Source organism: Antechinus flavipes, chromosome 2, assembly GCF_016432865.1.
Source record: "Antechinus flavipes isolate AdamAnt ecotype Samford, QLD, Australia chromosome 2, AdamAnt_v2, whole genome shotgun sequence".
In the NCBI taxonomy this organism is placed as follows: Eukaryota; Metazoa; Chordata; class Mammalia; order Dasyuromorphia; family Dasyuridae; genus Antechinus; species Antechinus flavipes.
Window position 1 is genome coordinate 255,007,849 of NC_067399.1, and position 25,897 is coordinate 255,033,745.

General features: G+C 39.9%; 1 protein-coding gene across 2 annotated transcripts in view; it reads right to left on the minus strand.

The window, feature by feature from the left end:
* Window positions 1-25,897, minus strand: part of NKAIN4 (sodium/potassium transporting ATPase interacting 4) — a 111,442-nt gene that overhangs the window by 11,382 nt on the left and 74,163 nt on the right. For both annotated transcript variants that reach the window (XM_051976741.1, XM_051976740.1), the window contains exon 4: window positions 18,560-18,757. In XM_051976741.1, the coding sequence (XP_051832701.1) occupies window positions 18,560-18,757 (198 nt within the window). The remainder of the gene's footprint in view (window positions 1-18,559; window positions 18,758-25,897) is intronic.

Consider the following 25,897-nt stretch of genomic DNA (forward strand, 5'->3'; position numbering starts at 1 on the left):
CCCAAATTTCAAATTTCTGTCAGGAATTTGACCACCATGTTTCTGAAAATTCACCCAGGTTTGCAAAGTAAGATTCACTCTCTACTTGTCAATTGTACATAGTGCTTCATTTCCTGCATCCTGGGTTATATCCTTATATCTGAATTAGCCTTTTAGAATCCCTGGTAGCCTTCAAAAGTGAGTAATTATAACTGAGCACTTTTAACCCCCCAGTTATAAGTATTCCCCTCACAATTTTTCTTAGTCTGTACGTATGTTATTTCCTTAGTAGAACCTAAGTTCCTTAAAGGAAGAAACCGATTTTCTTTTTATGTTCCCTGTGCTTAGCAATGCTTAGCACACAGAAGGTACTTAATAATAGTTTGTTGAATGAATGAATAATAACATGTGTACTTGTGATAAAAAGGAATAAGATATGTGCAAAAGAGTGGTCCAACAACGTGCTTTCAGAAATGAAAGAAAACTCACTTTCAGCTAGTAGGGAAAGTGTTAAAAAAAAAAAGTTTCATGGAAAAATAGCATCTGAATTGGTCTTTAAAATTAGGCAGGCCTTCAACAGATTAAGGTGAATTTAAATACATTAACTCATTTGATCATCACAACAATCCTGTCAGATAGGTGCTATTATTATTCCCATTTTATAGATGAGAAAACTCAGACAAACAGAACTTAAGTGATTTACTAATGGCCAGTTAATATCTCAGGCAATATTTGAAGTCAAGTTTTCCTCATTCTAAGTCAAGTACTTTATCCACTATTTCATCAACTTGATTTGGAAATTAGTCTAGCTTGACTTGAATATAGAGTATAGGAAAGACAGTGACATAATAAGTAAGAATGGGAAGGTGGGTTAAAGCTGTCTGTGGAGGACCTTGAATACAAAGATCAAGACTTTAGACACTATTCGGCAAAAAAAAAAAAAAGGGAACTATTGAAGGTTTTTGAATAAAAGAGTAACATTACCATAGCTGTATATGAGGGAAATTTGGGGGAGAGGGAAACAGTGTAGATAATAGATCAGACAAGAAAGATCAGAGGCAGGGAAACCAATTAAAAGGTGAGAAGAAATAAGAGCAGGAACCAGGGTAGAATTTGGGGAGGGAGATAATGAGAAATTTGTTGCATTATCTGGTAACTGTCTGGATGTATGTGTGAGGCAGAAAGGGGGTCAAATCTGGGTGGCTGGGAGAATAGTGATGATGTTGTTAAGAATGACTTGAGGCATCACTATTCATGAATGCCCTGTGCAAAAGGAAAGCTCTCAAACGGACTCTGAGCCACAAGAACCAGCTGAAATACAGCTGAGTTTTCTGATCCAAGCCAAGGGTCCCCGGCTTCACCCTGAACTCTTCTGCTAAACCATTTGTGGGTTTATGTCATCGTTATCTCCCCTAGACAAATAAATGGATTTAAGAACAAATTAAGTAATTCAGAGTATCTTACGGAGATTTCTTCAGGGACTCATTGCTGTCCAATTCATTCCTAGAAAGCTTCACAGTGTAATGGCAAAAGTCACTGATTTAGAGTTTCATCATGGCTCCATTTGTTAGCTGTGTGACCTGTATGGTCAACTCGTTTCTCCTTTCTAAGTCTCAGTTTCCTTACCTGAAAAATGAAAGGGGTGGTCTGGATGATCTTTATGCTCCCTGTTAGGTCTAAATCCCGAAGTTTTGCTTTTTGTACATACATACAACTTGCCTTTTAGCTGATGTTTCCATGTTTCTCTGTCCAGGGTTTAAAATGTACTGACCTCCAACCTTATTATAACACATAACCATGATAAGGCCTTTCATCAACAGTAAATCGCTATCTATTCAGTGATATGCTTTCATTTTCTCCAAGAAAGATTACATTACCCTGTGAGCTCAGCCAAGTCTTCTCTCAGATGAACAAAGAAGGGAAGGCAATGGAAATACATAAGAATGCAAGCAGCATTTCCCTGTAGGTAGAGCTCAGCTATAATTAAAGCCAGCACCTCTGGGAAAAAGTGAACTCCTAGGACACACATTGAATCTTACATTATGAATGAAATATAGTGGAGAGCAAACGAGTCACTTGCACACTGTTTGGCATTCACAGCTTGGCACAATGAAAAAAATACAGGATTTGCAATCAAATGACAGGTTAGAATTCTGGTTCTGCTACTTGCTTTTGTGTGATCTTGGGAAGACTGAACTTTGGGATTTGGTGTCTAATCCATAAAATGAAAGGGTAGGAACAGATGATGTCTGTGGTTCCCTTCAGCTCCACATGCAATGATTGCTTAGATCCAAAATCATCTTCCCCTGTTCGGAAACCCAAGGCAGCCTAAAGGAGGGAGGACACTTACTCATTCACTGGAAGATAGATAGGAAGCAATGGACTTTGCCTTCAAGGAGCTTTTAGTCTAACGGGGTAATTGTTGTTCTTTGTCTTCTGCTCTCCAAGATGACCGTTGACATCAGGGGTATGATGTCATGACATGGAGAGGATTTGGATTTCAGGGAGGGAGGGCTGGGCCAGGTCTCCTGCCTCATTTTCTCCTCCAGAGCCATCTGGCTCCAGGGATCAGATATAAATCAGAATAACTGGAGAGGCCCTGAATGCAGTAGGAGGTCTTGACCTTTTTAAGCTAAAGTCTTTGACAGGTCTCAGTTTGACTAAGACTAAGTAGGATTTGAGGCAAAAAAAGTGGACTCTTTTACCTAGTTTAAAAAAAATCCCTGTCATGGGCCAGAACTCTGAACTTGAAACAGGATTCTTACAAGGTACTAAGTTAGTGGAATTGATAAAGACAATAGTTATCTAATTTAGCATGGTTCAGTATGACTGATTTAATCCTACAAGGAGATGTTAGGACCAGAACTTGAAACAAGGTACTAAGTGAAACTGAGGAGACAATGGTTAAATCTAGTTTAGCATTGATTTAATCCTACAACAAATAATGGTTTCCTAGTGATATAGCGATTGGTGTATATTCAGTGTGGAGCATATAAGCAAGAAGCTCTCAGGGCCAGAAAAGAAAAAACGCACTAGAAGCTCTCAGAGGCTGAGACAGATTCATTCCATCGTCCACCTTTGTAGTGGCTGCAGGCTGAAGCACAAACCCTTGGAATTCAGACAGATTTAGAGGCCAAAGAAGGAGGTAGGAGCTCAAGCTCTCGGAACCAAGACTACAGAAGGTCTGCAAGAAGGCTAGCTGAAGCCCCAGGAAAAGAGACAAGACTTTGAAGGAGATAATAAAGCATTTGGACTTTAACCCCTGGCTGCACTTGTGGTGATTACTGAACTGAAATGAAGGCTGCTCCCAGAGAGCCCAAGAAAATCCAACAAAAGAACATTACATTTTAGAGAGAATATTACAAATTCCATCTGGGAAGGGAAGATCCCTCAGGATTTCTGGCCAAAATAACTATTATGTATATTTACTCTGAGTCAATCAGGGTCTAAATAATGACCAATTGGGGCTTGATCTAGGACTTATTGTTGGCCAGTCAATGAGAGCTAGAATGACTTGGGTTTAAGGCATAGTCCTTAAGAAAGAAATCTAGCTGGGAAGGGAAGGAGGAAAGGAAGGGAAGAAAGGCGGGAGGGAGGAAGGGAGAGAGAGAGAGAGAAAAGTAGTTATAGTATAACCACAGTATAAAATAAAATATATTTATTAGAGAACCTTGGTAGCAATATAATAATGAAAAGACCACAGAATTAACAGGTCTTGTTTATAGTCTCATATCTTCTATTAATGAGCTAATTAATCTCGGGCATATTCCATTTTCCACTCTGGGTCTCCTAGAGTCTTTTTTAAATTCAAAGTGTTGAACTCCATGATCTCAGAAAGCTCCTTTCTAGCTCTAACATTCAACTACTATTACTCAAAGTATTATAGGAGTTCCCAGAGGGAGAGAACTGCAGAGAAGAGAAGGAGGAGAAGGTTGTAGTTCATGGAAGATACAGCATCAGACCTAGACCTTGGAGGCTGAATGCAATTTCAATAAGCAGAGAAGGAAGGGTGAGGCACCTAGAAAAAGAACTAAAAGCCAGATGTGTACAACAAAGCAGATGTGTTTGCCTCTTTTTTTCTTATTATTTTAACATGAAGCTCTGCAGCTGTTGCTGTTTCTGATCCAATACCATTGGGAAACGCACTGAGGATGTCAGGACTTCCTAAACTTCCCTGATTCCCGTCTTTGGCCTAGACACTAGAGCTTCTAGACATGGTGTTGAGATAGGAAAGCCTGGGAGAAAGCAGAGTCTGGGGAACAATTTTAAAAACAATTTTAGTGTTTTTAAGGGCAAAGGAAAGGCCTCTTTCCCCTTTCAGTTTATGTGGTTTAGGAATTTTTTTTCCTGTTCTCCTCAGCAGTTTGAAATTGAAGTGTACAGAATTGGAATTCCAAATGAGCATACTTTTTCTTTTAGGAAGCAATCACTTCCTTGAGTCACACACACAGCTAGTCAGTATCTGAGGTGGGATTTAACTCGGGTTCTCCTGAGTCCAGAACTGGTACTCTATCCACTGCACCACCTGAACCCAAAAACGTGTTCCTAACTTGGCACTGAGGAGAACGTTATTAGAGGGACCTTTTGTGGATACTTTATGAAATGGAATGATCCAGCCCCTTACTGACCTCTAGAAACACTGGAGATCCTTTTCCTTCTGTCCTCAGGCCTGGGGACTTCATAGCATAGAACAGTTTGGGGTAAGAGCATCAAACTTTGGAACAAGAACGCATTAGGTCTTGGTTACCTTGGAATACAAACAGAGCCATACCAGCCAGACAAGAATGTCTTCCTTGCTGGCTTTTGGTAAAAGGAGCAAAGGAAATGGACCTGCTTACAATACAAAGAGTACATATTCCTTTGTACTCTTAACTTACAAAAAAAACCCAAACAAACCTTTTTTTCCCTGAAAAGTGATTTATTTAGTCAATTTCTCTCAGTGAAAAATATTGAAAGATAGAAATAAGTATAAAGGCCTATGCTGGGAAGCCAAAAGCCTAGGTTCTATCTCAACTACTGTATGTTCAAAAAGTAAATCATTTATAAAAAAAGCACATTTCTTATAATGACTCTGTCAGATATAGAATTGCTCCTCTATTTTACAGATTTGAAAAATAAGACTCTTCAATATAAAATTTGTTGACCAGGTTCACAGAGCTTATTAGCATTTAGGGGAAGATTTTGATCTGGGTCTCTTCATTACACTGACTCTTCCAACTAGGCCATGTTGCAAGTTAATCTTTCTGGCTATCAGTTTTCCCATCTGCAAAATAGGGTTAATTATAATATCCAAGTATTTGTCACTCAGTACACCAATGAGATCAAGAATAGAAAACACTTGAAAAGACTTTTTTAAAAGCATAATTTAAATACCATGTATTATTCCTCCCATTACTAATATTCCTCTCGTTACTAATATGGTATATCACTGAATAACTGAAAAACAGATCTTAGGGAAATAATGTGGAAAATTTTGATTGATTCTGTATTATTATCAGGACATTTTCAGAATATTCCTCTGATACCAGACTAAGAAATATTTGAAAGCTGTTATACATCAATCCTAAACCTGGGACAGTTGAAGGCAGAAATACAAAAGGATATAAACGAACAATAGTTATTTCAGGCATAAGCAGGAGATTTCCAATTGCATCATATTAGCTTATACTCTTAGACAGGCTTAGGCATATTAATTATTCATGCTAAACATGGACCCCTACTCTTTCTCTCCCTCTCAGATACATGGAGCAATTTCATTTCTAAAGAGCTCATTCTTTCCAAAGAGGAAGCATTCAGGGTCTCTTAGGGCTGATGTTCACTTAGTGTTTCCAAAGATGGCACAGTCAGCTGAATCCGGGGGAGGCTGTGGACCTCAGGGGGATGGCTCCAGCACCAATAAATCAGAGAATGAATGAGGGAGAAAGTCAAAGAAACACAGATTGAACAGAAACACAGAAAAGGGTCTAAGAATTCAGTAGCAGCTATGGGTCTCTGCTGTTAGTATTGCTTCTCAGCTCAAGAATCCACAATGCGCCACCATTGCCAAGAATGTGAATTAATGGAAAGAGAATTAGTTTTAGAATCAGAAAATGTGAGTTTGAGGTCAGATTTTGACTTGTAGGCTCTGGACAAGTCACTTAACAGCTTCACTATCTAAAAATATGGATAATAATATTTTTTGTCATTGTATTCTTATCACATCTGACTTCATGACTCTACTTGGTATCTTCTTGGCATAGGCATTGGAATAGTTTGCCATTTCCTTCTCCAGCTCATTTTACAGATGAAGAAACTGAGGTGAACAGAGTTAAGTGACTTGCTCAGAATCACACAGCTAATAAGTGTATGAATCCAGATTTGAACTCAAAGAACGAGATTTCTAGATTTCAGCTCCATTGTGGCCCTAAATTAAATGCTATTTCTTCCTAAATGGCTATAGTTTTTACTAATCTTATCATTCTAATTAATCTTTGAATTCCTAGTATATGTACATAGTCTATAACACACACCTGGATTGTATTCTCTCTTGGATTACTCTTAATCCCTTCATGTGCATATGTTTCTATAATAAATTAGATCTCATCTCTCCATTAATTCTGAGCACAGGCAGAGCTGGGCATCCAGTTAATAATCCACAAACAACAACAATACAAGTAACTCAAATTTATATGGCACTTTATAGGTTAACAAAATGTGGATAGATGACCAATAGCATCCCCAGTATAACAAACTAGGGTCTTAACTGAAAAGCTGGGGATAATCAGAATGAGTCACTCTCACAAAAGTCAGAAACTATAACTTGCAAAAAATCAGAAACCTGTCCCCTTTTTAGTTCAACATTCATTCAATTCAACAGGCATTTATTAAGCACCTGCTATGTGTAAGGCAAATTGTAATGAAAGAGTTACAAAGAAAAATACAATACTATTGGATGGCTCTCAGAGAGGGGGAAAGGGAGATACAGATGGCAAAAAAGTCAGAAACCTGTCCCCTTTCTAGTTCAACATTCATTCAATTCAACATACATTTATTAAGTGCCTGCTATGTGTAAGGCAAACTGTAACGAAGAAGTTATAAAGAAAAATACAATATTATTAGATGGCTCTCAGAGAAAGGAAAAGGGAGAATTACAGATGGAAATTTAGGCAATAAACCCAAAGGATATCAATAAAATTTATTTACAAAAAAATGAGACTTTTTCCTATCAATTATTTGACAAGCATTTATTCAAGTTCCTACTATGTGCAATTAACCTAGTACTTTTAGCTCAGGGAAACCAGAACTTTGATTTTTTTCCTTCTCTTGGATCTATATATTTTAACTTACTAGTTAAAGTAGTAAAGCTTTAGAAATAAAAGATACCTAAGCTTTTCCATAAGATCCTGCTACTCCTGGGTTATGACCATATCCACCAATCTTAATATTAGCTTGAATCAACATGGTTTGACTCTTAAAGAAAACCACTTTCAAATTCTAAAGTCAGTTTGCTTGTAACCTGCATTTAGGCTTAATACAGTTTACCAAGGACAAGAGGTTAGTGCACACCCAAGTTTTCTTCTCTGCAAGTTCAAAGGGACTTCAAGCATAGCCCAAGCTCTGAAGTCACAACAGTGATGATGTCATTTTTCATGTTCCTACCAAGCACTAAAGTGCTTTTCTCATAACAGTCCAAAAAGCAGGTAATATTATACCCATTTTACAGGTAAAGAAACTGAGAGTCAGAGATGTTAAGGAAAACTCCCCAGTCACAAAGCCACTAAAGTATCTGATGGGAGCATGGACTTGGTAGCCTGGGTCTCAACTCCAAGTTCAGCACTTTTACCTCGATACTGTGATGCATAAAAGGAAATTACTTTCCTTAAAGACTCCTGGGGGGAAAAACATCAACACTGCTTGAGAGAAAAGATGCAAGAAGCTGTTCTCATGCTTCATGGAGCTTTCCAAGCAGGGATTCTGCCAAGATGGTTCTCGTGTTCCTCACTTCACAGAATCTTCCCCCAGCTGGATCCACATGCTCCATCCTGGCTCACTTGGGATGGGGTAAAGCTCCAATTAAGCATTTCAGAAAGTATGTCAGGAAACAAATGGATTTAGTGAACAATTCAATGGGCCGGAAGCAACAAAGGGGCTTTAAAGGAGAATGCCATCTGTGGTAAACTAGAGAAGTAATAATAGTTTATACTATTATAGTGCTTCAATGTTTACCAAATGACTTTCCTCACAACTTTGTGAGGGATGTATTATTTTCATAATTTAGTTGAGAAACTGAGGCACAGAGAGATTGTCACTTGGCACGCTGCATAGGAAATGGAGTGATATAGATTGAGTCAGAAAATCTGGATTTAAATTCTGTCTATGACATTTCTCAGCAGCATGATGATGAATGTGTTTCTTGGCATCTAAGAACCTTGGTTTTCTCATCTGCAAAATGGAAATAGTAATTATATAACTCAAGACATTTTGTAAGGATAATGCTCTATAAATATGAATTACTATTGAAAGAATGAATGAAAAAAAATTTAGTCCCTACTTTATGCCAAATATTAGATTAGGTACTGAGAATACAGGTAGAATCATTCTCTGCTCTCAAGGAACTTATACTTGAATTGAGAAACTCCATATAAAAGGAAATTCAGCTACAGAGTAGATGCAAGTCTTAACTAATAAAGCCCTAGTTCTTAGATTGTATTAGTAGGTCAAATGAAGGTATAAAATAAGGGAAAATGGTAAGGCTTGAGGACTTTAGTAGGTACTGATGAGACAAATGATAAGATTTGGTGGTCTTTCATCTCATTTGAATGAATAGAATTGATTATTTTCATCTCCCCAGTGAACAATAAAGCAGTTTGGGATTGGTTCTGGATGGCCCCAGCTGGGGCTAAGGGAGTGGAAGAGAAGGCAAAGGAGGTGGTAAAAAAAAAAAAAAAAAGTCTTTCTGTCATCTGGCCATCCCATAAAGAAGCATAAAGGCCCAGCTTCAAAACCAACTCTGAAGGGAATAAGTTTGACATCCTATACAAAAATGGCAGACTCCAGACTGGCTACAGCACCAATCACATAGCTAACAAGACTGGGTGGCTGAAGAATCAGAAGGTCCTATGTGCCTCTGGAACTAAATTTTTTTTCCCCCTTACTGCCTTGGGCAAGGGAATTCTAAATCCCGAGTGAGATGAGGCAGCTGTTGAAAGCTCCACCCTTTATCACTGAGTGACAGGCTGCTATTGGGACAGCAAGGCAACAAGAAATGATCCCAACACTTCCTTGGCTTTCAGAGAAGCTCCTTAGCAAGTACGAGTCTAATACTAACCCAGATGGTCATAAAATAAATCTGAATTCAAATAAACTAGATGAGCCCAGGGACAAGCTGGAATTTATAAAGTCATTCTTCTGTATGACATCTACCCTGTGTTTTCTTCTAGTGGGTTTCTCTGGACAGGTAGCCAAGGAGTCAGGACATTAAAGTAAGAGAACAAAGCCAAAGGTGACAAAGTTGCCTTTGCTATTTGAACTTAAAGCTGCTAAACCAAGCAAATTCTCACTGCCTTCCACTGTGTAAATCACACCTAATAAAGAATAAAGATGATTGATGCACAAGGCCTACTTCAGGAGCAGAGATGTATTCTCACCTTTCCTGAATGTGTGAAGCGTTGGTCTGACTTGGAAAAAATAGTTTAGGCAAGGAGGAAGCTGAACTGTCTAGAGAGATCCCATTGCTAGTGGAATTCTCTATCCAGGAAAGAATAGAACGCGTTAATAATTCTATGCTGCTTCTATTAGGCAACATACTTTTGTTGCTGCTGTTGTTTAGTCATTTCTATTATGTCTGATTCTTTGTGACACTATTTGGGGTTTCCAAATGACTTTCCTTCTCCAGCTCATTTTACAGATGAGGAAACTGAGGCAAGCAGGATTGAGTAACTTGTTCAGGGTCACACAGCTAGAAGTACTGGAGGAGAGTTTTGAATTCAAGAAGACTCATTTTCCTGACTCTGGCTCAGCACTCTACCCACAAGTCCACCTAGATGCTACCAAAACATGGATGTGCCTTGTTAGGAACTTTCTGAGCTACCTTTCTGAGTGAAGGCAGCTGACAGTAGAACTCAGAGCTCTCCTCAGTGAAGAGAGTCTAGTCCTCATTGCATTTCTGGAAAAAGAAAAAAAAAGATGTCTGTGTTTCTCCACAAGAGACCAAGGAATGATGACTGTATATTTTCAAAGAATGAAAGAAAAAGGGGGGAGAGTAAAAAGAAGAGAAGAGAAGAGAAGAGAAGAGAAGAGAAGAGAAGAGAAGAGAAGAGAAGAGAAGAGAAGAGAAGAGAAGAGAAGAGAAGAGAAGAGAAGAGATGAGATTTGATTAACTCTTGGAGAATCAAAATTATGATATGGAGAGGGGAAAATATCCTTCCTCAATTATAAAATATGGGAACTGAACTAACCACATGTTTAGGGTCCTTTCCAGCTCTAAAATTATGAACCTCTAAATATAAGATAGTGCTGAAGTCCTGTGGCTGTGGAACCAAGAAAAATACCAGACTAACTTTTGTGACTCTTGCATGCTTCTCTCTCCCTATCTGAAAATCGTCTCCTTCCAAACCCTGCAAGGTAAGGATAAATATCTACAACAGCTGGGAACTCTGAGACCCACTTTAAGCTGATGCTGAGGATGCCCTGTGTCTTTGAAGTGCTTCCTTGAAAATGTTTGTCCAGGTCATCTGATGAGCACTTCTCCCGAAGAATACTTTATTCTTAAATCTTCTCTCACACCATGATCAGAACCTTCCTGAGAATTCTGCACCCCTCCCAATCCGCCTAATTTTCATGCAGACTGGTTTGCTTGTCCCTGTCACACCCATCATGCCCTGGGTCCGGTGGTCAGGATTTCAGAGAGACAGCGGAGGTGTATGTGCTTGCGTTCCTTTTGTATTATTGAGTCAGTCATCCCACAAATGACAGGGACAGGAAGGGAAGCTGATACGGAAAGGATTATAACCTAATTCCCCCTGTAAATGGGGACTCTATGAAAACTTCATTAAGAGAACACACTGGAGAGTTCATTTTGTTCATGCTGCTTCTCTTTTGACAAAGACAATCAGTTTTCCTTATCTGTCTGTGGCTAAACTGGGTAAACTGGAGTGCTTTTCCTGTGCCTTTTGTTGCCCACGACAAAGAAGTGGAGCTGGGGCGGGGGCGGCTGCCAAAAGTCCTGGCCGGGACGCTTTCCTTCTCTGAACCTGACTGCTGGAAGGACAGACTTCACAGAGAGCCCGGGGTTCCGAACCCCGCCCCAATCTTAGGCCTGCTGACAGAAGTCTTCCTGGCTGGATTTGAATCCGGGTCTTTCCGGCTCTAGGACTCTAGTCACCGCCCTCTCAAAGAACTTCTGTGGAGAAATAACACATAAGTAGAGGAGGTTCTGCAAAATACATACAATGTAAATATAAAGTGGGAGAGACAGCACGGAGTCAGACATCTGAATCCAAGTCTCACCTTTGACATATACTGGACACTAGTAAATCACATAAATCCCGTAACTTCTCAGCATTCCAGATCACTCATCCTAAAACTCCATTTCAGAGAAGTTATCTAAATGCCTCAATAGAATAACTCCTTTCACCAACGGTTCTCCAATGTGGTCCAAGGGCCCCTTTCAGGGGGTCCAAAAGGTCAAAACTATTTTCATCATCATAATAATATATTATTTGTCTATTAAAATAGTCCTGTTTTTCAACTACAGATCGGTGTGAAGCCAGATTTTCTTACGTATGTCCAGCAAAACATGTAACAAATTAAATGCAGAAGCAGATATGAAAATCCAGTCGTCTTCTACAAACATCAAACATCCAAGACATTTGCAAAAATATGTAAAATAATACTACTCTTCTTAGCAATTTTTTTGTTTTAGAAAATAGTTATTTTTCATAAAACATAAAATTTGTGTTAATGTGTAATGGGTTAATTGCTATTTTAACTGAATTAATAATTAGAAAATTTATCAGTTTAAATTTCTAATATGGCAAATAATGATAAATATAACCTGCATAAACAAATGCTCTTTGGGGTCTTCAACAATTTTTAAGGGTGGAAAAGTATCTTTCCAAATATTTGAGAACTACTATTCCATAATGATGAAGTTATCTCACTAAATTATAGCCAAAACAGAGATCTGAGTCGGGCTTACATCTCACATGTAGGTGAAGTCCTGTCCAAACAAAGATACAAAATAATGAGGAAGGAAGTGGAAGGAGCATTAATCACAGGGGAAAGCAGGAAAGGCCTTTAGTTCAAGTCCAAGACTTGAAGGGAACCAGGAGTTCCAAGAAGAAGAGGTGAGAAAAAATGAGCATTTGGCACGCGCCAGCCTATGAAATGGAACAGAATCAAGGAGGTGGAATGTCACGTACGTGGAAAAGGAAGTAGGCCAGTTTGACTGTAATATAAAACAGAGAATGTGAAGGGCAGTCATGTGTAATCAGCCTGGAAAGATAGGTTGTAATCAGATTGTGAAAGGCTTTAAAAGACAAAGGAATCTGTACTTTATCCTAAAAGCAATTGGAGCTTGAAGCTTCGTAAGCAGGGCAGAAGCACAGTCAGGCTTATATTTTAGGACCATCAATTTGGCAGCTTTGTGGGGGATGGATGAAAAAGGGGAGAAGCTTAGAGCTAGAAGACCCATTAAAAGGCTCTTGCAAAAATCCAGGCAAGAAAGAGATCATTGTGGCCTGAACTAGGGTGGTTGTGGTGTGAGTAGGGAGGAGATATAAGCAGGAGATTTTGCGGAGGTAAGAGTAATAAAACTTGAAAATTGATTGGATATCAAGCAAGAGTAAGGATGGAGGATGTCTCTTAGGTTGCCATTGGGGATAAATGAAAGAATGGTGGTTCCTTGAAAGAAACAGGGAAAAATAGGAGGAGGGGTGATTCTGAGAGTTGTGGATAGGGAAAATGAGTTCTGTTTTTAATGAGTTTGAGACACTTATAGGGTATCCAGGTTCATGGGTAGGGATACTGAGTCATCTTTGCTGTTTACTCTGGACCCAATAAGAATGGCCCTGCATATGATTGTGTATAATTTTATTGAATTCTCTAGCACCTTGAACCAGAAACTCCAGAGCAGAGATTGTGGTTGTTAAAGATTTTCCTCTCTAGGAAATATTTCTGCTGGCACACAACCAAACATGATTTGGGTTGTTGATTCTAAAATAAATTAGGATTTGCATAAGATCAGGCATATTAACTGCACACTCACTTGAAGACAAAATATATACTACTACTGAACAAGGCAGGAGACAGATGAGATCAAGGTTGGCCACACACACTATAGGGTGCCCTGCCGGCAGTATATCAAGGATGGTTCAACCTAGTCTGACACAGCAGACACTAGGAAGGATACTGGAATGATGGAAAAGGCCTTGGTAAAAGTCAGTCTGTTCTCACAGTATACAACTGACATATAAAATCATAGCCCATATTCTCTCATATGATCTAGAACAAAGCTTCTTTAAACTGTGGGTCACATAACAATGTGGGGTCCAAAAATTATGATTTATTATCAGTAAATGTTTGATTTGCAGGCCTATTTTATATCCAAAATTGCATACAAATTTCTCAGGTGAAAAGGATCATAAGTGGAAAAAGTCTAAGAAGCTCTGGTCTAGAATCAGATAGCAACATCTGATCATGGCTGAATTCACTCCTAGTTCTGTTACTTAATACATGTTTAATTTTGAGTTTATCACTTAACCTTTCTGTACCTCATTTCCTCATCCATAAAACAAGGGGGCTTGGATTAAATAACCTCATTTATCTAAATGTACAATCCTGGATCCTGACTCTAAAGATGCAGATTGCTCCCTTGTTTTTCAGTCATGTCCAACTCTTTGTGACCCCTTTTGGGGTTTTCCCTTGGCAAAAATACGAGAGTAGTTTTCCCTTTTCTTCTCTAGCCCATTTTATAAATGAAGAAACTGAGACAATTAGGATTAAGTGACCTGCCCTGAATAGTAAGTGTCTGAGGAGGAGTATTCTGAACTGCAGTAAGTCCAGACCCAATACTGTCTCCACTGTGCTACCCAGCCACCCAAAAATCTAGATACTATCTCTCAGAAAACTCAAATGACTTACCTATTGTCACACAGATAGCAAAGTCAGCAAAATTAGAACTAAGGTTTTTACAGACTTCAAGCCAAACGCTCTGCATGTTGCTGTGGAAACTATATTGGGGCTGTGGATCAGGAAATCTGGATTCTGTGCCTGATTTCATGGGGCAATGTCAGGCAAATCACTTCCTCTGTGCGAGCCCAGGTTTCCCTGATTGTGAAACAACTCCCTTTCGAGGTAAATCTCAGCTGTAATGTCAATTAATAAATATCTGTTCAAGTGCCTCCTGTGTGCCCAGCATGGTGGGGAAAGAGTAAAACAGTCCCTGCCCTCAGGAAGCTTGAATTCTAATATCTTAATCCTGGCATTCCAACCATCTAAATAAGAAAATCCGTGGCATCTCTCCCCAGTATTTTGGGGGTTAAATTCCTCTGCCTGCTGCCTCGTGTTGCAATTGAGTTCCCCCCCATTCACAAAAGTCAGCGTCAGCACTGAGCACTGGGCACCTAGTAACACTCAATAAGATGTACTGAATGAGTGAAATAATGAATGAATATAGCGGGACTTGCTGACAGCTGAAGCCAGATTCCCCTCCCGCCCTGCCCCCCTGCCAGGGTACAGCCATGAAAAGAGAGAGAAATAAAGCAGAGATTGCTCAGTGGATGTAAGGAGCCTGACTGCCCCCAAGGGAAGAAGGAGGGGGAAGGACAGGCTGGAGACAATGGGAGCTTTTTATCGCAGGTGATTTTACATGCAGATGACAAAGAATTAATTAACAGGGAACATTTGGGAGGCCTGATCACTCCCAGACCCCAACACAAAGAAAAGAGAAATGAGAAAGTAATAGCAGAGATGGCAACCCCATCATTGTAATGAGCAGGCTGCAGCTTCAGTGTCTTTTGCATCACCAGTAATGGAAATTGCCAGTTTGTCTTGCAAGACTCAGGAGACTCAGCTGAGGGAGTTCATGAAGAAGCATCAAAGGCCCTACAGTGGATGCAAATATCCCCCTCATTCCCTTCCTTATCCCTGTTCCCTTCTCTTCCCTTCACCTGCAGCCACACAATCAGGAAACCTGTTCTCCTCCATATGTCCTCAAAAGCAGCATCCTGAGGAAGGGCTTCCGTGTAACTGAGTTCCCTCTCCCACCTACCCCCAAAACTGGAGAAGCGGTGGGTTCTGGGCTGGGAGCTAGATGCCTCTTTCTAGAGTTACCATTTTATAGTGTAATCAAGGGGATTTCTTTACCTGGGGTCTCAATTTCCCCATTCAGTTTTTAAAAATCTACTTTCCTTGATGACCTATTGCCAAGACAAACCAGACATCCAAATGGCATTTAAGATCCTTATAGAATAATATCAATTGTCCTTTTGTTATCATTCATTTAGAAATACATCAAATTCCCTTGATTTAGAAGTTCACTGTCCTAAAAAAAAGGGGGGAGGGACACGGGGGGGGGGGGGAGAAGAAGAGAAGAAAGATGAAAGAAAAACTGTGGTATAAACAGAAGCTGGCTTACTCTTGCCCACTGCAGATTCTTTTTATTTTTTAAAAAATATTTTTATCCTGATATTCCCGTCCTTCCCAACTTATTCATTGGCTGAAATTTGACAGCTAGAATGTCCTCCTCCCAAGCCCTCGATTTTACTGATAAGGAAAAAGAGACCAAGATTTCTTACTGGTCCAGTCAACATTGCCATTTCATCTTTCTTGGAAGTGTAACTAGGATTCCTCTGATGGAGGCCAGGCTTAGGCAGAGACAGGTGCCCCTGCAGAGAGGGGCTCCGAGCTATTAATGCCGCACCTGCTTTCCATAAATAAAGCTGGTCACTGTTATATTTAGATTCCCGGCTCCCAGGAACTCTGGGCTGCCTGCCAGCCCAAAGGCACGGTGGAAATAACACCCGGGACTTAACTGGGCCGGGCTGGCCTGACCCAACCTTCCTTCCTCCCCACCAGCCTGGGGCCCAGAACTCACTCTAGCCGGTATCTCTGACGTCTCTCTGGTGAACAAAACAGCCCGCATCAACAAGGGGCTCCTGAGTGGCTGCAGGGCCGTATTAAACTGGGGGTGGCAGGAAGAGATGGACGGGAATGTGGGGAAAAACAAGGCCATACCTTCTATAAGGAGCAAAAAGAATCAGGAGGGAACCCTACAAGGCTAGGCAGAAGGGCTTGGATTTTGCTCATTATCTCTCCTCCGCCTCCCTCCCTCTGTCTCTGTCTCTCTTTCTCTCTCTCTCTCTCTCTGTCCCTCTCTCTGTCTCTGTCTCTGTCTGTCTCTCTTTTTCACTGTCTCTCTCTCTGTCTCTGTCTCTCTCTGTCCTCTCTCTGTCTCTGTCTCTGTCTGTCTCTCTCTTTCTTTCTCTGTCTCTGTCTCAAAGCTTCTCTCTCTCTGGCTGTCTGTCTCTGTCTCCTTCTCTCTCTCTCTCTTACTCTCTCTCTCTGTCTCTGTCTCTGTCTGTCTCTCTTTTTCACTGTCTCTCTCTCTCTGTCTCTGTCTCTCTCTGTCCTCTCTCTGTCTCTGTCTCTGTCTGTCTCTCTCTTTCTCTGTCTCTGTCTCAATGCTTCTCTCTCTCTGTCTGTCTGTCTCTGTCTCTCATTCTCTTTGTCTCTGTCTGTCTCTCTTTCTCACTATCTCTCTCTGTCTGTCTCTGTCCTCTGTCTCTCTGTCTGTCTCTGTCTCTCTGACTCTCTTTTTCTGTCTCTGTCTCTGTCTCAATACTTCTCTCTCTCTCTCTCTCTCTCTCTCTCTCTCTCTCACTCACTCACTCACTCTCTGTCTCTGTCTCTTTTGGAAAACTACACTTTGTTTTGTGACACAAGTCTCTGGGAAGGGAATGGATACACAGGAAAATTAAGGTGATGTAAAGATAATAGATATTAATAAAAATTTTATTTTAAAAGTTAAAGAGGAAGAAAATGACCTGTCCAAATAAGAGAAGAAAGAGGTGGTAGAAATGAAGTAGCTGCTTTGTTAAACACCGTTTACTTCAGAGAAGTAGAGGGCACTTCGGGGTCAGTCCAGGCCACTTTTCATACTCACTGACCTCTGAGAAATACTGCTCTCTCCACCAGGAGCCTTAGCAGGTTGGGCAGGGGTTGGTGAGAATATAGTTATTAGAGAACTTCCATAAGACACTAGCTTCAAGCCTATTAAATCCTTCTTTTTAATTTTAAACAACAAAGAGCAAAAAATGAAGGATACACCAAAATAAGCCATCTAAACCTCCTAGCATAGTATTTGTGACATGTACCATAGACTTTAAATTCCTAGAGGGAAAAGAGAGAATTTGCATCCTGTTTTGTATAATAACCTGGAAAGTGCTAAATTCTAAGAGACTTTTTCATGGTGGTGAGGGATTTGGAAGAAAAAGGATTAAAATTTCAAAAGAAAAGTGAAGTTCAAGCTTTTATTTTATATTTATAAAACTTTGGTGAACTGAAAATCTAAGAATCCAATTTGAAATAAATTCAGGGTAAGATACTCTTATCTCCTCAGAGTCAGTAGCAATGTCCTGAACAGGCCTGGCCACGGGGCAAATGTTCCGGGAATTATAACCCAAATATTCCCATCAGTCTACCAGTCTACAACAAAGCTTTTTAATACATAAGCCACGAGGCATATTACCCACTGCTCCTGCAAGAGGTCTAACCATGAAAACTTCTCTATTCTCAAGCTAGAGCTTCAAGTTTCTCCATCACTGAGAAGGTATGGTAGGGAGGTAACTAAGATGCAATAAACTGGGAAAAAAATTTTTACATTCAAGAGTTCTGATATGACCCTGTTTCTAAAATATATAGAGAACTGACTTAAGTTTATAAGAGTTCAAGCCATTCTCCAATTGATAAATGGTCAATGAACATGAACAATTTTCAGATGAAGAAATTAAAACCATTTCTAGTCATATGAAAAGATGCTCTAAATCACTATTGATCAGAGAAATGCAAATTAAGACAACTCTGAGATACCACTACACACCTCTCAGATTGGCTAAGGTGACAGGAAAAGGTAATGATGAATGTTGGAGGGGATGTGGGAAAACTGGGACACTAATGCATTGTTGGTGGAATTGTGAACACATCCAGCCATTCTGGAGAGTGATTTGGAACTATGCTCAAAAAGTTATCAAACTGTGCATACCCTTTGATCCAGCAGTGTTTCTACTGGGATTATATCCCTAAGGGATCTTAAAGGAGGGAAAGGGAATATAAAGAGAAACAAAAGCTGATCCCTGCCTTAAAGGAGCTCAGTCTAAGGAAGAAACAACTATGTATAAACAAGGAAAAATAGGAGATAATCAAAAAGGGGAAGGCATGAGTGTTAAGGAGACTGGGAAAGGCTTACAGGTTAGACAAGGTAGACTTCACAGGATAACTTCAATGGCAAGATTCTACAATTCCATAAAGTGACCCTCTGCACCAGGGGTCTGCCTAGTTTCAGAAAGCCTGTTTTGAGCTCAGAAGTTTTCATTCTACTCACCGCCACCAGGATCTGGAAGGAGCTGTGCATGACCTCAATGTAGCGGTACTCCAGAGTGCAGCCGATCACAGAGACGTAGGACTGGCTGTCCAAGCCTGCGATCCCAGCCACTGGGGCTTCCTTCCGGACACAGCCTGGCCCATTTTCACTCCACCATGATTGGTGCTGGGAAATATTAAAGGTCAGAAGCTCACTGTCCTAAAAAAAAAAGGCAAGGGGAAGAGAAGAAGAAAGATGAAGGAAAAATTGTGGGATAAACAGAAGCTGGCTTACTCTTGTCCCTTGGGGACTTTATGTGTATTAAACATTGACAGTATATCAAAGATTCCACCAAATAACAAATTGGCTGTCTTCCCCATCCTGCGCATGAGCTGAAACCCTGCATTCTCAGGGGTTCACCTGGGGCTCATTCTATTCACATATTTAAGACATAGGTCACAGACATCAAAAAACAAAGTCTACTAGCTTGTTCTCAACATATTCATATCCAGTTGGATCCAGTGATCCAACATATCACAATAAAAAGCAAACCATAACTTAGACTAGTCTTCCCCTTCCGATTCTTCCCATTGCTCAGATGGGGCTTTCTAAACTATAACTCTGACTATCTCCCTTCCCACTTCCCCTCAAAACTTCCAATAGCTTCCTATTAACTATCAATAAAATCCAAATATTTTAGACTGGCATTCAAGAGTTTCTATAGGCTTGACGTCAAAGTGTTTATTGATGATGTTCTTTCTGGTGTTGATGCTTGGAAAATCTGTTTCTCTCTCCTAAAGCTTTTCTGCATAGTCAGATTTATTATTTCTGAGCCTGACATTAACCTATCCTCATCATATCCATTTTCCACATGTCTGCCTGAGTAATCTTCCTGACCCATGAATAACACTGCTGCTCAGAAACCTTCAATGCCTCCCCCTTGCTTCACAAATAAGCTATAAACATCTGATCCTGGCTATCAAAGTCTTTTGCAAGGTTTCTACCAGGCTTATCTTACTTATCTCCCCATCCTCCAGGTTGAGTCCAAATGGAAATTTCTCTTTTTCTTCTCTATTCTTATCTTGCTCTCTCTTATTTCCTTGCCTTTGCTCAGGCTAAATCCCCGCCTTCTTGGAACCATCCTCATTTACTGATGTCTTTCCCTTACTTCAAGCCCCAAATCAGTTGCTTTTTCCCATGAAAAAGTAACTACTTCTTGCTTCCATGAAGTTTTCTTTGATATTCCCTTTCCCTCCAAAATGATCTCTCAAATTTCCCAGAGCATGTTGCCTGGACATCTCCTTTGTGGGAATCCTATTCTTCCTTGTACCCTATTTATTTGTGTTCTTATCCTGCCATCCCCCCCTTAGATAGCAATTCAAGGCACCTAATTTGTGTCTTCAGTACTGGGAATTGAAAAATGGAATTAACTTACTAAATATGCCCTAGAATGGGGGTACGATATAGAAAGGAAAGATATGGTTTTATGGCACATTGGAAGAGACAATGGACTTGAAGTCAGCTGACATGAGTTTAAACCTCCCCCCTGATACTTACTAACATATGATCTTGGTCAAATCATTTAAACTTTTGGGACTTAGGGTTCCTCATCTACAGAATAAGGACTAGATAGCCTCTAAGGAAGTTTAGAATGAGCTTCAAAGCTGCTAAGAAGGCAACTTTACTTTTACCAAATCATTGATAAAAATATGGTTTTGTTTGTTTTTAAATACAGAGCCAAGTACAAACCCTGGAAAGTCTCCATAAGAGACTTTGTTTCAAGTTGATTATCAAATCATTAATGATTACTCTTCCAGGCTGACCTTTCAATTATCTAGCCATATGGTCTCCAAAGTAGGGCCCAACTAAGAGGTCTGACTCCAAGGCCTGATCCCAAAGGATGAGATCAACCAGTAAAGAGAACAGGAAGATGAATTACACCTTATCTTCCCTATGACTGGAAGAGACCTTTCCTACAACATTCTCCCCTCTCCCTCATCTGTCATCATGACTGCTCACTCTCTTTCTTATACCTATCTAATCAATTGCCTAATGTCACCATTTTTACCTCCACAACCTCTCACATCCTTTGTCCCTTCTACTCACTCACCTTTCTAGGTCATGTCTTCATCCTCTCTCACCTGGACTACTGCAAAAGTCATCTTTTGCAATCTCTAAGCAATCTCCACATAAATATCAAAATAATTTTCCTAAAGCAGAGATCTGACCACATCAGTCCCACTCAATAAACTCCAGTGGCTCTCTATTGACTCTAAGATACAATTATTTCATTCTTTAGACCTTTTTATTTTCATATACATTTTCTGGTCTTTATAATTAGTGCATTTATATGTATTACATGTATAGACAAGCATATATAACTTATAAATAAGTAATTATGCATTACACATATGAAGAGGTACTAAAACATATATAACTTACAAATAAATTAATATATATTATACATATAGAGATGTACTAAAAAAATTGTTTTCTGGGGGGATATGATAAAACAATTTGGAGACCACTGATCTAGTATTTCTCATTTTCCCTTACAAAAATAGTGTGAGGCTTTAATAAATATTTTGCTAAAATTTACATAAATTATATTTACATTGTTCCTCCTATTTAGTGGTTTCATGAGCTTGTTGGAAAAAGACAAAACCCTTCTCTCAGTAGCTTTGCCTCACAAGATTGGATGGGTCAGGAGGCAGTAAGCAGAAAGCTATGCATAAGCTAGGTTCCAAGAAAGGAAGAGAAAAAAGCCCAAAAGAGGGAGAAGAAGACAAAGACAAGAGAAGAAAGTGAGCATGAGCTAGTGTTCAGGAGATAGCAGTAGATTATAGCTCAAATTATAGGGAATTTGAAATCCAACTGGCATGTTGAGGGATGACGGACTAATAATTCACGAGGAAAAAGCACAGACTTGAGAAAGTACTGTAACCTGAATTCTACTTCCTAGAGGAACCTGGAGTGTCTTTTATTTAAACACTGAATAAGAACTGCAGTGACTTAATCATCTTTGTCTCTCCTAGCCATTTTACAAACAAGAACTGATGTCTCCTCTGGTTGAAACAGATACCCAATATTAAAGCTGTTTCTTGATGTCAATGGAATAATTCATAGGCAAAGTATGTGTTTGGCCTGTAGCATCATGGGAGAGATTGTTAATCCTTCTCTTTCCTCTCTCTCTCTCTCTCTCTCTCTCTCTCCTCTTTTCCTTCTTTCTTTTTCTTTCTCCCTATTCTTCATTTTCAAAGAAGATTTAAGATATCTTGGGATGATGTCTTGATTCTCAAGTGTATTGGATTTAAGTGAGGTAGAGTTCCACAGAGTTGTCAGCTTCTCAAACTCATCAATCTTTCTTCCATAGTCATCAAAGTGGCAAGACAAAAATCAAGACAACTGGTGATAGAATGCGGTGGGATGGCCTGACATCTTTGACACGCTCCTAGCATGGATGTCAAGAAATTGCCTTTCTCTGAGAAGTGGCTAAATTTAGAAAATAACCAAATGTGATTTGGTACAAGTCTAGGAAATAAGGTGGACAACTGGGCTGGAGGGAGTCAAAACTTCTACCCATAAAGTAAGTTGACTTTCTTGTATGCTTTATGCAAAGGACCTTCTGATCATTTCAAGAGAGTCTATCTACAGGTCTTTTGTAACAGGAGAAACCTGCTGCAGTAACTTGGATCTCAAGTTTGGGTCTCTTTGTTAATCTTTTCAGTTTATTCTCATTCCTGTGCTTTTCCCCATGTACCTCCAGGTTCCTAAGGCACCTATCTCATGGGAAGGACACTGTCCTGTGGATAGGAAGGACTAAGGAAGCTTTGGACGGCAAATTTTTTTTTTAATGTTTAAGACCAAACTAACATCCAGGGCAATGAGCTCTGTGATCTGCTGAATGCATGAACTGGAAAACCAAAGAGGAACATTAGGTCACTCCTACTAACTGCTACCCGTGGGAAAGCTAGGTTAGACTAGCTGAAGCAGGAGTGTGCCTTGAGGGAGAAAAAACTCGGCATGCAAGCTCATCCACAGCCACTAGCTCCCCTTATGGAGACAGCCAAGGACAATGTGCCCAAGAACTCCTAGCACCTCGACCACCAGGCAGGAAAGCTGATGAAGAGTGTCCTGGCAACTGCCCGTCTCCTCAGCAGCCACAGTTTCTCAAGACATGGAGAAGAGTTTTCATCACCAAAGTCCTTGACATTGTCAAATGGTTCAACATAAGAAATAGTTATATCAGTGGAAATATCATTAGAAAAGATACATTACCATCTGATTTGCTCCCGCACTCTAAGAACCACTGAACCTTTTCATTTGATTTATAGCTGGGTGATAGGACCAAGATCTAATGTAATAACTTCTAACTGTAATGGGAATTTCCTGAGAATAGGAATTGCCTTTTTACTATATGTATCACCAATACTTTGAACATAATAAGTGCTTTAAAAATGCTTTTTCATTCACTCATTCATTCATTCTCTCCCCAAATGTAATGGGAATTTCCCAAAAACAGGGATTGCCTTCACTTTTCTATTTGTATCCCTAGTACTTTGAATATAGTAAATGCTTTAAAAATACTTTTTCATTCATTTATTCATTCATTCTCTTCATTCATTATTATTGTCCCTGTGTGACCTTCCATCTCTTGGAGAGAATTAGAAACAGCCCACAGTGTTGAAGTCTTATTAATAAGAGGAACAGAACTTTCTTAGTAATTCAAACACCTCCTTTGTTTTTTTAAAGCAATCTTCTAGGACCCTTATACCTCTAATACAGCAAGATGGATTAGCCTGATCTGAGAGGGGAGAAAAACAGAACCAAACTATTGGACCAGGCTTCCTGTTGGTATCTTAGCCTTGGTTACAGCTCAGAACTCAGGCCAGAAACCTCAGGCTAATTATAAATTTTGAAAAGCCCCCCGGACCCTAACTACTGCATACATGTATTATTAATTACAGGAGTCAACACTTCTAAGAGCTTGTCTTTAACAGCCCTCTCTTCTCTCCGCATCATCAAACTTTCTCTGTTCTAGGCAAATCTGTTCATTCTATTAAATGACCAGTAAGAATTTGGGTAGTAGAGAGTGAATAATATAAAAGGGCAAAGCTGCCAAGTGCCAGCTGATTGCATAGCAGATGGAGTGGCTATGGCTGGATGGGGGAGGGAGCTGGTGGCAGGGACTTCAGAGAGTTTGGAGAATACACGATGGACTCCAGCTATTCCTGCCTTAAAAATCCTACCAGGCATTGGGTTTGAAAAGGCAGCCCCCCCGCCCCCCGAAGTAGGAATAACTGCTGTGATTTTTCATCTCTACGGATTACATTCTAACCCAGAGATTTTGCAAACCTCTGGAGAACAACAATAACAGGGTAAGCCCCTTGTGGCTGCAAGGGGATGGGTTCAACTCCATAGGACTGGTGCGATGGTTAGGATTTGTGAAAAAGGAATTGTTTGCCAAAAGGAGTTTGTTTGTCATGAAGTTTGAAAGCATTTTGACATCCTTGCTAGGATAACTTTATCTCCTCTCCTTCCCCAGAAATTGTTGAATATCATTTAACTCAGTGGGCTGGAAGAATACTTGAGAGATCTGATTGTTAATATGTCAATATATTTACAACTTGGAAATCAGCAAAAAACAAAACATTGGCTAGTTTGGCTGATTGTTTAGAGTTAAGAAAGTGATACAGAAAATTTTAATAATGCACCTTAAACTCAAAAGAGTGTCTTATGGACAGACACTTCCCCTACATCAGTCATTTGTTAAACATTTATCAGCACATTCCTGCATTATTCCCAGTTTTTTTCTCCTTCCAAATACAGAACTGCCAGCAACTTTTGCCTTTTTTAGCTGCCTCTGTTCCAAAGAAATGGCCCCTTATCTTCTCCTAGGTTGAAAAGGACATCTCTCTGTTCCTGACTCAGAAAGAGTAGTGAGGTTTCTGGAACATTAGTCCCTCAAGGCATGGATGCATGTGGTCAGAAGCACCATTAGGCCTTCTGATTCTCCTAGGGTCAGGATATATTCCAAGGCAAAGCTGGTCCCATCCAAAATTATGAAGAACATTTCATAGAAATATGGGAAATTTTTTAAAGAGCTGAAATGTATCTTAGAGATCACCTCAGTCCAAACCTCTCATTTTACTGATGGATAAGAAGTCCAGAGTACAATGATTTACTTAAAGTCAAACGATCTGTCACAAAAGTTTCAATTCATTTTCTAGACAGTCCTCTTCCTATTATCCCATGCTTTCATCTGGACTCCTGGGAGTCTTTCTCCAAGGTGCCTGTCTTTAGAAGTCAACAATTAATCTCAAAATTAACTAATAAAGCCTGCAAGGTTATGCTGGAGCTGACTGGAACCTCCTCTGTAGAGCAAATTGTTAAATTTTCAGTGAGAACATTTACACCTCAAAAATCAGAAAATGCTACAAAGAGGGCTTGTTTTACTGTTTTGTTGGTAGTTTTGACTTAAGAAAGTGATGAAGACAATGTTAGGAATGCAGATTAAATTTTTAAATGTGTCAAACATTTATTGGGAGAAAGGGAGAGAAAGCTGGATGCTAAATATTTAGTTTATTACTTAAGGTACTTAGTTCTTCTGGAGCATGAGAATCTCAGGGACAGAAAGCCTTTAAGAGGCAGTGTAGACCTTGCATGGTGGTCCTGCAGGGACTGTAACAGGCAATGGAGGAGGTGTTGAGTCAAGGAGTCTTGTAATGAGGGCAGAGGGCAGCTTCCTATTCTACTTGTTTTAACAGATCAAGAATGTCCCATCCTTGCTGCATAATTCCAGCCCTACAGGGAAAGCTGTTGCTTCAAATTCAGGCCATTATATGATTTGAATTTAACCAGGGGCACAGGGACATTATACCATTCTGGCAGCTAATCTCTGACTAACTATGACACCAAAAAGTCTGATATAGATTCTTTGCACCGTTCCTTCCTCTGATGCATAGTGAATTCAGCAGAAGCTGACCCAAGATTTCCTAGGAAGAGACTTAATAGAAACAGAGCTGGAAAGATCTTAGAGCTGCTCCAGATTCACCCTCCTTAATTTACATGTGGGGAAACTGAGGGTTATTTGTCCAAGTCATACTGGGAAGAAGTCGTGGAAATGAAATCTAAACTCTGTTTCCATGATTCAAAGTTCAACACCACAAATTCTGCAGCCTCTGTGCTTCCCCAAATTGCTTCTGCTGAGCAGCAAATAGTTTAGGGAGTTGGAGACCATGATTTGTTCAACCATTATAATAATCGGGCTGGAGGACCAGGAGCCAAAATCAACTGGATCACACTCTGAGAAAGTGGCTGCTGCAAGCTTTGCATTCAAATAAGTTAGTGGAAAGGAGC